The sequence below is a fragment of the Enhydra lutris genome, unplaced genomic scaffold (genome assembly GCF_002288905.1).
Source record: "Enhydra lutris kenyoni isolate GAN:26980312 unplaced genomic scaffold, ASM228890v2 scaffoldscaffold11, whole genome shotgun sequence".
Lineage (NCBI taxonomy): Eukaryota > Metazoa > Chordata > Mammalia > Carnivora > Mustelidae > Enhydra > Enhydra lutris.
This window is the reverse complement of record NW_019154095.1, coordinates 34,752,179-34,763,978: the sequence shown is the minus strand read 5'-3', so window position 1 is coordinate 34,763,978 and position 11,800 is coordinate 34,752,179. Positions and strand designations below refer to the sequence as shown.

At 54.6% G+C, this 11,800-nt stretch overlaps 2 protein-coding genes across 4 annotated transcripts in view; one reads left to right on the top strand and one right to left on the bottom strand.

Moving 5' to 3' along the window:
* Positions 1 to 1,973: 1,973 nt before the first annotated feature.
* Positions 1,974 to 6,098, top strand: LOC111144493 (BRF2, RNA polymerase III transcription initiation factor subunit). Its single transcript, XM_022498798.1, has 4 exons — positions 1,974 to 2,243; positions 2,945 to 3,004; positions 3,465 to 3,786; positions 4,623 to 6,098. The coding sequence occupies exons 1-4, from the start codon at positions 2,090 to 2,092 to the stop codon at positions 5,338 to 5,340; spliced, it is 1,254 nt and encodes a 417-aa protein (XP_022354506.1). The 5' UTR covers positions 1,974 to 2,089; the 3' UTR covers positions 5,341 to 6,098.
* Positions 6,099 to 6,103: 5 nt separating this feature from the next.
* LOC111144492 (adhesion G protein-coupled receptor A2) overlaps positions 6,104 to 11,800 on the bottom strand; it is a 33,883-nt gene continuing 28,186 nt past the window's right edge. For 2 of the 3 annotated variants that reach the window (XM_022498794.1, XM_022498795.1), the window contains 6 exons: positions 11,392 to 11,600; positions 10,571 to 10,698; positions 10,180 to 10,303; positions 9,574 to 9,719; positions 8,989 to 9,078; positions 6,104 to 8,762 (listed from right to left, as the gene is read on the bottom strand). In XM_022498794.1, the coding sequence (XP_022354502.1) occupies positions 7,499 to 8,762; positions 8,989 to 9,078; positions 9,574 to 9,719; positions 10,180 to 10,303; positions 10,571 to 10,698; positions 11,392 to 11,600 (1,961 nt within the window). In that variant the 3' untranslated portion in view covers positions 6,104 to 7,498. The remainder of the gene's footprint in view (positions 8,763 to 8,988; positions 9,079 to 9,573; positions 9,720 to 10,179; positions 10,304 to 10,570; positions 10,699 to 11,391; positions 11,601 to 11,800) is intronic. The other variant, XM_022498797.1, reaches the window with a different exon arrangement.

Genomic DNA, 11,800 nt, shown 5'->3' with positions numbered 1-11,800 from the left:
TTGTTTTTGCTTGTTTTCTCTTTTAATGCTTTCCTCTTGAGCTGTAAGGAGAGTCTTAACGAAATTTCCCATTTTATAAAAATATTCTTCATTTCTATTATGATCACCTAAGTTCCTCAACCCTTCAGCAAGGTGCATTAACAGTCTCGTGATACAGGTGTGGAAAATGAGAAAATGGAAATCTCGCTGCTGTGACCTGTGTTCACAGGTCAACTAACAGCATCCTGCCAGCCCACTGAGGTTGGAGGTGTAGGAAATTCTGTTGAGCAGTAGCAAAGAAGGGGAGGTTTGTGGAATAGCTATGAGCAGAGGGGAGGAACTGTGAGCCAGGGGCTTGTGTTGAATGGACATTCCTTGTAAGGCAAAGCACCTCCTTCCCAATTTATACTAAAGATAAGTGACATCTGAAGCAGAGAAAGTTGATGCTTCGATTATAGATAAAATGCAATCTTTGTGTCAGAAATGCCCTTGTTCCCCACCACAGTGGGAATGAGAGTCTGATGCTGTTCTGTATGATATGATATGACTATGGTCCAGGGAACTCAGTCCCGCTATGCATACAGGGAATCCTGTGTACCTGACTACCGATTATAGCTTTCAAAAGAACCTACAGCTTTGTCTGATCAGATCCCTTTCTTTTTGAGGCTCAAATCCTCTGAGGACTCTCTGGGTACATGGTCATTGTGCCCCTGTCTCTTCAGACTAATAAGCTCCATTTTTTATTTTGGAAAAATTTTCAGGTCTGGAATGCACAGTTTATTAGTCTTCAAAGGAATGCAGCCATAACCTGTATCTTATTCCTCAAGGGAGTATCCCAATTTGTTAAGTTCTGACAAAACATCCTTATTCCTCAATTCATTCTGCATAGAGCTGTCCAATCATTTTCTGTGCCTATCTTACCTTTCCATTCTCAACCCCAAGTATAAGTTGAAATTAAGCCCACAACAGTTCCTAAAATCTGCTAATGCCAGGAGCCTACCTGAAATTCCCAACTGTCAGCTTGAGAAACAAATTCTCCACACACACTTTAGGCACTTGCTGTGCTGACTCCCATCTGCTTCCTTGGAGTCATAAGGGACAGACTTCTGGTGGTACCTGTCATTTAACTCAATGTTCTTGTTTTTCAGACATGGCTGATTCTAAAACTTTCAAGCATTAAAATCCTTATTCTTTACGAGTGCAATTAGGATTAATTAGAAATACTCTGTTTGGGTGACTTCTAATTTATAAATATAACAGAATTTTAAATGTGTAAGCTTGGTTTCTGTGATAGCATCACTGGAGACACAATTTTGCTCAGCATTCTTTGACCTATACTTGTACCAAGTTAGGAACTTTGGAGCCAGAATTTTGGAGTACCTTAAAGCTCAGGTTTTAAAAGCATATAAATCTGCCCGAAGCCTCCAGTTTGTCCAAAGCCTCACCACCCCCATATTCCTTCCCTCCCAACTCCCTTAGCTAGTCTCTGAAAGCATTTGTGTTTGCCACTCTGTATTTTTCAATTCAACTCCCTCATTCTACAGTTGAGAGAAACGGCCTGAAGGAGAGGAAAGAACTTGGCTGGGAAAGCCGCTCTGGAGAGTGGAACACAATTTCCTGTTCTCTCACGGCAGTATTCTTCCTTTTAGGCAAACTTTGTACTATGGCCAAAATCAACATTTGTTACCAAAAAGAAATGGAGAATTCTATGACTTCCCTAGCGTTTCAGAAAGGAGAGTTGTATGGAAACGGGAACATTTTCCTGTGTAGTGTGTCCACGTAGGTAGAAGTTTCACTCAAATTCAACCTGCAAACCGACCGCAAATAATGGAGAACGCGAAGACGGAGTGAGTCCACAGCAGGAACCTCTGTTCCTGGCTCGCGTTTCTACCCGAGGCCAAACAGAAACGGACCGGAGTGACGCGCAGCCGGCGGACAGAACTACCTACGTACACCGCGGTTGCTCTGGCCGGAAGAGAAGGGTGCAGCGCTTAGAAGGCTCCGGTCCTGGTTCTTGCTTCTCCGCTGTTGCTGCTTCTTGCTTCTCCGCTGTTGCTGCTGTGGACGTAGGAGTGGATACCCGAAAGCTTCCGCGCCTCTGGGGTGTGAGATGCCTGGCGAAGGCCGCTGCCCCGATTGCGGGTCCACGGAGCTCGTGGAAGACTCGCACTATTCGCAGAGCCAGCTGGTGTGCTCAGACTGTGGCTGCGTGGTCACCGAGGGGGTCCTTACTACCACCTTCAGCGACGAAGGCAACCTCCGAGGTATCTGTGCCGGCCTTTCCAGTGCCGCGGGTATAACCTGGGGTGGCGAGAGATTGACGTCGGAGTGCTCTGATTCCTCCGCGCCCTCGTCCCGTGTTCGCTAAACTACGGGAGAAAGTAACCGAGGAAGCTGCAGGAGGTCAGGGACTGCCCTTCATCTGTTTTTCCAGCACCTCGTACGGTATCTGGCATCTGTCTATCTGGAGAGAGAGAGAAGGTATAATAAACGTTGACCAAATGAATCAGAGAAACAGAGTTCCACTCAATTTACCTAGTCTGGGTGTGATGGAAGGATTGTGGGTCAGTTCTTTACAGATACGGACAGATTATTACCTTCAAGTAGTCTTTAACACTAATTAGCAAAAATATCGTTTTTTTCTTTGCGTTCTGAGTTCCTGGCCACTGCAGCCCTCAAAATCAGCAGTCAGGAAAATTACCTGGATTGCATATGCAGGAGGGAGGCCAAAAAACTTGGAACACTCGAAGCCACTGTAGTGCATTCTTAACCTTCTCAGTCTCTGTATTTGATACTGCTGTGGGCATAAAAACCGGATAGACTTTTAGCGTGCAAAAATGGGTGCCTTCTGTGAGACAGAGAGCACAGCCTAAGGGTATGAATTCTCCCCGGTTTTGTGTGGTGCGAGGCCAGGGATCTGGTGAATAAAGGCTAAACAAGCTGTTTCTTGTCCATTATCTTACAGAAGTAACCTATTCCCGAAGCACAGGGGAAAATGAACAAGTTAGTCGCAGCCAACAACGAGGTGAGAATCGACCTTTTGTGATACGGTGGCCTTAAAATTCTCCTGATGGTCCAGCCTACCCTCTTGCTTTCCCTGTGTTCGGCATTACTGTGTAAGGTAGAGTAGGAGACGTTGGTAATTAGAAATAAAGAATGGAGGTGGTTCTAAGAGCGTATACAGTTCTGATTCAGTATACAGTTTGGGTTTGTCAGGGCTGTGTTAGAGGTCGAGCCATGCATTCCAGATCATACTTGGGCCTAGCTCTGAATCATGCCAGCCCCTGAAGAATGGTGGGTTGAAATGTGACTTTTTCCACGAATTTCTTTGTGTCTTTAGAATGACCTCACCAAGTGTCACCCTGGTCACTGTAGAAAGGTACATTATTTGTGCATCTGCTGTCGGAGACAAGTTTAGCAAAAATTGCTAGGAGCTGCACAGTAGCACCTTCAACCTCTTTGAGTCCTGCTGTTGGCTTTCTTAGGTCTCCGCCGCGTGAGAGACCTCTGCCGAGTTCTGCAGTTGCCATCGACATTTGAGGACACGGCAGTTGCCTACTACCAGCAGGCCTACCGGCACCCTGGCATCCGCGCCGCCAGGCTGCAAAAGAAGGAGGTGCTGGTTGGGTGCTGTGTCTTAATCACCTGCCGGCAGCATAACTGGCCCCTCACCATGGGAACCATCTGCGCCCTGTTGTATGCAGATCTGGATGTGTTTTCTGGCACCTACATGCAGATAGTGAAGCTCCTGGGGCTGGATGTGCCGTCTCTGTGCTTGGCAGACCTGGTGAAGACTTACTGTAGCAGGTACCTACCCGCAGGGAAACCCTGGGATGGGATGGCTCCTTAGATCTGAATCCTTTGACCTTTGGCTGTCTCTTTTTACCAAAGCTCCTCTAAAGGGATTCGAGAAGAAAACCTATTCTCCCTCCCCTGTGCCTTGTACTAATAAGGTTAAGCCCATTTTACAGTTCTAAACTGCTGTCATTTCCAAATCCCTTTGCCCTTACTGCAGTCTAATGCTGTAGGTAAAGTAGGTGTCAGCCTTGGCCCGGGGCTGCTGAACTTTGCGCCTCTTGTGTTGTGCGTGACCTGCTTGACTGTATGCCAGAGCCCTGCCTTGGCTCATCTGTGAAGGATCATCTGTGAAGGCAGGTGAAAGGAAGTTAGTGATGGGGCAAGAGGCAGAAGCTGAGGCTTTTTTTTTCCTAAGTAGCTGTGTTCTTTTCTTTTTTTCCGAAAAATAGGGGAAAAAGCAAAGGCTCTCAGTGACAAGTGGTGTTGGGTTTGCTGGGTTACTTCCTAGCTGGCTGACTCTGGGCCCGTTTTTTCTAACTATAAGTGCACATAAAGGGGTATGGAGGAGATGAAAGGAGAACAATTGGAAAGCACTCAGAATACGGCTGACGGGGAAGCTGACAAACGTGAGCCTCCTTGTGGGTTCTCCTGCCCTTCACTGTACAAGCAGGACACTCCACCTGTCTTCTCTCTGCACCTGTAGAGAGTCGCTGCCCAGCGAGCTTGAGTATTCCAAGAGGAGAGGATAGCTTGTCCATCACGAGTGGACTGCTTTTCCTCCCTTTGGCAGAGCAGCCCCCTCCCCTATAGGCATGGCGATCAGACTCTTATTTTGGTTCTTTCAGCTTCAAACTGTTCCAAGCTTCCCCATCCGTGCCAGCCAAATACGTGGAAGACAAAGAGAAGATGCTCTCTCGAACACTGCAGTTGGTGGAGCTGGCGGATGAGACCTGGCTGGTGACCGGGCGCCATCCCTTGCCCGTCATCACTGCGGCTACCTTCCTGGCTTGGCAGTCGCTGCAGCCTTCAGAGCGTCTGAGGTGCTCCCTCGCGCGGTTTTGTAAATTGGCGAACGTGGACCTGCCCTGTCCTGCTTCCTCCCGCCTCCAGGAGCTGCTGGCTGTGCTGCTGCGGATGGCCGAGCAGCTGGCCTGGCTGCAGGTGCTGAGGCTCGACAAGCGGTCTGTGGTGAAGCACATCGGCGACCTCCTACAGCACCGCCACACGTTGGTCCGCAAGGCCTTTCGAGATGGAACGGCAGAGCTGGACGGCGAGGGGAAGGAGCTGCAGGGACAGGGTCTGGGGCCAGGGCAGGGAAAAGCAGAGGCAGCGAGTAGTTCCTTAGATCTGCCCGAGGGCAAGCGGCCAGCCAGTCCTGCCCTTCTCCTCCCACCTTGCATGTTGAAGCCCCCGAAGCGGATCTGTCCCCCACCCCCTATCTCCACAGTCACCGGCGACGAGGACATTTCCGATAGTGAAATAGAGCAGTATTTGCGTACCCCTCAGGAAATGAGGGACTTTCAAAAAGCTCAGGCTGCCACCGGGGTTCCTAACCCTCCCTGATGTGCACCCGAGGAAGCACTCCCACCACTCTGGCAGCAGCTTGACCACAGGCCTGTGCGACCCGGAGGAGTGAGTGTACATGAGTCCTGAGGTGGCTGGTTTTCTCTTTTTTCTCTTGTTTAAAGGAACTAAGGGACTCTGCAGTTAATTGGAACCTGGGTCCTGCAGTAGAAGTTGGGAGCGATGCAGGAACAACTGGGTTGGAGAGAATCCCGTCCCTGAGAGGGATGGTCCGAAAGGGGAAGGCACACATTCATACTGTGAGGGATGGCTTTCCTCCTAGTCGGGTTGGAGGATGTCGGGCCTCCTCCTGATTTGGATCAGTTGCGCTGCTGCTGCAGGCCTGATGGGCCCTCCCCGCTGGTGTGGCAGGGTTGGCATTTGAAATGGTATCAGCCCTCAGAGGACAGGAACTGGGCCATTCTTGGCCCTATATCCATCTGCAGGCATGGGTGGGTTCTTGTGTACGGGGTCATAAAATCCTGTACCTCATAACAAAAGGACCATGGGTGGACTAAAGTTATATAGCTCAAAGGGCTTTGCAAATTTTAATATATTAAAACAAAAGGCATCTGCTAGAAAACATTCTATTGTATAAAACCCGAGCTTTTAAAAACAGATTTTCTTTGGCACTTTTCATCCCCTCCCTCCCTTTTCCCCAGCGTATTGCAAAAAGCTCTCCAGTGCTAAGGCATTGGCACGGTACTTAAACAGCAGCCAGCATATGTGGAAGAATAATACGAAGCTTTTTTTTTTTTCGTGGTTTTTTTTTTTTTTAAGTCTAATATTGTCTGTGCAGCAAGCATAAATAACAGGATTCATCCCAAGGTGTGTGACTTTTCTCCCCTCCCTTTTGTCTTTTGCCTTGGTGATTAGACTGTGGGGATGTGGGCACCAAGAGGGGACCTGGACCAGGTCTGGTTTTCCTGTTCCTCTTCACCAGGCTCAGCTTTCCCTCCATTTTTCATTGGGTCCTGTAGTAAGGCTGGTGATTGCTTTTTAGGTTGGGGGAAATATGGGTGCTGGTGTTTAAAAAAGTAGTGAAGGCACAGGCCCCACGTGAGCTTCAGAGATCCTACCTGCTGCCCTGGGGGATTCAGCTTGGGCTTCTGTGAGGCAGGAAGGCGGTTCAGTGTTTGGGAGGTTTCTCCCTAATATGGAGCTAGAGATCAGATTTTTGGAATGGTTCTTGCATATGGCCTCATGGAGGCAGGGAAATGCTCTTCCATAGTCCCTCGGTGTTGGCAGGTGGAGACTGAGGCTATGGGGCTTGCCATTGAGCAGTTAAGTGCTCCTTTAGCACCACCTGTGGCCTTGTGGTGCCTCTCTTCAGAGCACTGTTCACAGGGCTGGGTTTAGGCCAGGACTGCATGGGGCTTGAAATCTAAGTACTGCTCTCCAGTTGCCTCCCATCTCTCCTGGGTGTCTGGTGGAGTCAGCAGCTCAGGCACAGGGCCTCGGCTTTGTCCTAAAGCACCACCTCTTAAGCCCTGCCCTGTGCTTTGTATACCACTCCTGTGTCCCCGATTGTGCACCCTTTCCCTAGAACGCCATCTCCAGGGCTGCCTTTCACACTGTTCCACCTTCTCTTGCATAGTTTATCTTAAAAGTAGCACCTATACACACGGCCGCCTGGCTCATCTGCAAGACTGGCCCCCTCCTTGCCCTGGAAGCTGGGTCGGGGAGAGGCCCTAGGACCTAGGCACAGATGGCTGACTGTAGAGGGCAGTGAGGAGAGAACATGGTTCTCGAGCTCCCGTCTGTGTTTTCCTGATATGGGCGGCCACCAGCGAGGCAGGGTGGATGAGATGTGAGGAGTACCGAAGGAGCCCACCTGGGAGCTGTGCCTGTGCCCACCTCCCAGGCCAACAGGACCTTCCCCCACTACCCTGGACGGCACAGTCTACTGCCCAAACTAGCCTGGGCTGGGAAGGTGTGTATCCTGCTGGCGGTCCTGGGATCGTCGCTAGCCCAGAGGTACGGCCCTCTTGGCAGTGGCAGGCCTTTGGCCTGTCCTTTTCCCCAGCCTCCGGGACTAAAGCCAGTGTGGCCCGTGGAAGCCCTGGGCACCTCTCCCTCAAATCTGCTGACGTACCGCTGGACGTCTTTGAGGGTCCCCGAGAAGCCGACATGTTCGGCAGCGTCGCCCACCTCCGCCCTAGACGGTGGTCTCGCTCTTCCAGAGACCTGTCTTCATGCAGGCGCTGACCGCGGCGTCCGCGCCCGCCCCGCCCAGGTCGTCGTACTTGGCCCCCTTGGGCGCGCCGTTGAGGCTGGCCGCATTGAGCGGGTACGAGCGCCGCTTGCCCTCCCGCTCCGCGCCGGCCCCGCCACCCTTGAGGTTGTCGCGACTGGCGCTGCGGCGCTGGCCCGGGCGGCCGGCCTCGGGAAGCGGCGCTGCGCTCGTGTCGCTGCCCTCCGACGGCGTGAGCATGGGCTCGCCCTCGAGCTGGAGGCCTGGGCTGTTGCGGCTGCTGCCCGGGTAGCTGTCAGACGGGCTGTTGTGCAGGCTGCCGCTCTCGCTGGACAGCAGCTCAGGCGCCCCGGCCGCCGCGCCCCCGCGCAGCACCTTGAGCCGGTTCTTGGCGCCGGCCTCCCCCGCGCGGTGCCCCTTGGCCCGACTCTTGTGCGCTCGGCGCCCATGGTGCAAGTTGTTGGGGTGGCGGGGAGCGAGGCTGCCCCGGGAGCCCATGGGCTCCGGCTCCCCTTCCCCGCGGGCCACCACCCCCACCTCGCACACCTGACTCTGGGCTAGCTGCAGGTTGGTGAGCTTGCAGGGGCCCAGGGACTGCGCGTGGCCGCTGCTGCCACTCGGGGAGGACTTGAGGGAGGCGGGGCCCTCTCCGAATACGGGGGAACCGTCCTCTGGGGCGGCGGGCACGGACCGGGGTGAGGCGCGGGAGGCCGAGGCCTGGGGGCAGCAGGCACGCCAGGAGGCCCTAACGTCCCGGCGCCGGGCACAATGGTGGGTGAAGACGAAGAGTCCCAGGGCGGAGGCCGCCGCCCCGTACAGGCAGCTGCACACCACCCGGGGCAGCCAGCGCTGGGACACGGCCAGAGCCCCACAGGCCCACATGGCCAGGTACAGGAAATGAGTGGTCACCAGCGCCCCCAGTTGGACGCCCGGAGAATAGAGGCCGTCACCATCCTCTGGGGGCCCGGGTGTCACCACCCCAGCGCTCCCAGTAGCCAGAAGGGAACCTGAGTCATTCAGGAGGGGGCCACTGCTCCTAAGCCTGGTGGAACCCCTCAGTTCCTCCCCTGTCTCCAGGGACACCCTGCTGGTGCCCCCCTTTGGGCTCTGTGCCAGAGGACCCCTTAAGCGCAGCCCGGCACACAGGAAATAGATCCAGGTGATCAGCAGAATCAAAGCCACTGGGATGTAGAAGGCTCCTAGGCTTGGACGCCACACCAGCCAGCAGCTGAGGGGAGACACAGGCAGTGGGTGAGGAGGGGCATGTCTGAGGTGGCTGGGTGGCTGGGGAGACAGGACGTGGTGAGTGGCAAGGCAGAGACTGGCTTAGGCAACATGCATGGGTTTGGGTTGGGTCACTGGCTGCGTGGGCCTGCGGGTGCCCCTGCCAGCGGAGTAGAGGGCATCTGGTGTTGGGGCGGGTGGGTTTGGGGCAGGCAGGCCATGGCGCTCACTAGGGGCTGTGGTCCCGGTAGTTGTGGATGTTGACCGCAGCTGTGATGCCACAGATAATGAGTGGGATGCCTCCGGCGATCAGATAGAACCTGGAGAGGAATGGGGTTTGGGGGTCAGAGATGGTGGGGAACCAAGGGAGTTGGAAACAGATGCTCAGAAACCTTGACTTGGGGTCTCTGTCCCCTCCTCTTTCCCCTTTAAATTCTCTCAGAATTTGTTGCGGGCTCTGTTAGGTTCCCAGGGGACTTGACCATGACTGTTGCAAGGGACAGAGGCCAGAGTTGCTCTCTCACCTGAAACAGTACAGAAGTCAGGGTGCCACTGTGGTTCGCTGGATCCCTCCCCAGGGCCCAGGGCCCTGGCCTTGTTGTCATCCCTGAAAAGCTCTAAGGACACACCCACTCCCGAGGCCTTGGGCAACATGGCCCCACCCAAGGCTTTGCCTCTTTTCTCTTTGGAGAGTGCTCACCCAGGACCTTGGACCCGCCCTGCCTCCAGCCTGGGAAAACAGATGGTGCTGTCCTTCCCCTGGCCTGGCCTCGGAGCCCTTCACCCTTGCAAAGCTGACCCCTGGAGGCAAGTACCGGAGCATGGGGCGGGGTGCGGGTGGAGCCAAGTCCCCTTCTTGTGGAGGGGGTGCTCTCCAGGTGAGCTCCTTGTGGAGGACACGGGCCTTCACGCCCATCCAGAGCAGTGTGGACAATGAAGAGTAGTGCAGCGTGATGCCCACCTGCAGGGTCAAGCCACAGAGGCTGGGGGACCAGGCTGCTACTGCTCAAGCCGCCCCAGAGCCCCAGTCCCCAGGATTATTCTCCCACTCCTCCCACAGTCCCACCCCCAGCTCTACCCTGATCCTCCAAAGGTTCTGCCCCTGCTGTCACCCTCTCTCCTCCCACCCCATGCTCCTCTTCCACTGGGGAGACTTTTCACAGCCCTGCTGTTGGTGTCTGCCCTGTTCCTGACCTCTCCTCCACTGCTGATCCCCACCCTCCACTTTGAAGACCCATCTCCTAGTTTCTCTACTTCTTACCACCCCTATGCCCATGGCTCCCACCCCCAGCAAGGTTGCACACAACAGTGGAGCTGGGGCCTATCAGCATGAGACCTCATTTTTTCCCCTGCACCTCCCAACTCTGTGCCCTCACCCATCTTGGAGCGCTCCCCACCCCCACCCTAGCCCCTTCGCTTACTGCCTGGCAGACCATGTGGTAGTTGGTGAGTGTGATGCCTCCTGCAAAGACGGCGGAGGTCATGGCCATGTGGAAGCACAGGTTCAGCAGCATGTGCCAGCCCTTCCGGGACACATGGATAGAGCTGCCCCAGAAACAGTCTTTGATTAACGGACCACCCACCCAAGGTCAGGCCCATGCGGTCTCAAGGCCATTGGGAGAGCAAAGGGGGAAAGCAGGTGTCTGTGTGCATGCACGTTTGTGAATGTGATCAAGGCCCGAGGGCAGGGAGGGCTTAACCCTTCGAAAGAGCCTGTGAACATCATGGAGACCCACTTGGGGAAGGGACACTGGCCAGTACTCAGACCCACAACCTCCCCTCCGCATCTTCCCTTCCTTCAGGAGCTCCCACCTGTGGTTGAGGATGTAGGTGATGATGGTGGAAAAGAGGCAGAGCAGAAGCAGGGCCGTGCAGGGGTACACGACGGGATGCAGCCCTGCCCCAGAGCCCCCCACTGCCCTGGGGAAGGCACTCAGCTCCTGGAAAGAGCAGGAAAGAGGAAGTATTAGGAAGCAAGGGGTAGGGGCCACCTCATGGAGTCCTGGCCAGTCCCCCAGACCATTTTTCTTCAAGCTCAGTCAGCTTTGGCCCCTCTTCCATCCAGGTGGGTAAACACTAAGTGCTGAGACAGCACTCTTGGAAAGTCAGTCCCAGGTAGTGTTAGTCATCTACCGCCAGCCAGTTCTGCCCTCGTCTCTTGCCCCTCTGCTCTCAGCCTAAAAACCAGAGATGATGAAAGAGGGGGAGGTTTCTGTCTATAATCCAGGTGCATGCCTGCTCAGGATCTGGGAGAGTGGGGTGCGAAATGTGGTGAGGGAGAGGGACCTGGAGAGGAGTGAGCAAGGAGGGTGACCAGAAAAATGTTCCCAGATTTTTTTTTCCCCTTTAACAATCTGGGTCTCAGTACAGATGTGAAGACCAGGCTGGGGAGTTCCAGATCCATCTCTCAGGATGAATGGAGGCAGGACCTGTCTCCTGAAAGATGAAAAGGTGTGGGGGAGGACCAGAGGGACATTTCCCCATGAATTCTACAGTCATGAGGCTGTTCTGCTTTCTGTAGTTCTCTGGGGCTCCAGGTGATCAGAATACCCCCATCCTCACACCCACCCTATCCTCCCCCTACAATTCCCCAGTCCTGGTCCTCTCGAGCTCCCGCCCCCCATCCCACTCACCATGAGCACAGCCACATTGCCCAAGTGCTGGCAGTGCAGGGAGCTGACATTGGGCTGGCTGGAGCGGAGCTGGCAGCCCTCGGAGCTCCAACCCCCGGGGCCCCCAGGCCCATCCTGGCTCCACCAAGCTGCCACAGGCTCAGCCCCCTCAGCCCAATGCCGAAGCGAAATGGCCACTGGCTCGGTCAGGTTGCCCACACCGCAGCCACCTGCAGGGGAGAGGGAAGTCCACCCAGGTAGAACAAGGCTGTGAGGAGGTGAGGCGGCTCGTCCTACAGCAACAGCAAGACAGCAACGGCAGAGCTGCACGAAACCCGTGGGTGGGGCAGGGTGTGGGCTGGGCTTGGGATGTACCATGGAGACCCAGGAATGAATCAAAAAGCACTGGGAGGTGACCCATTCTAAATGT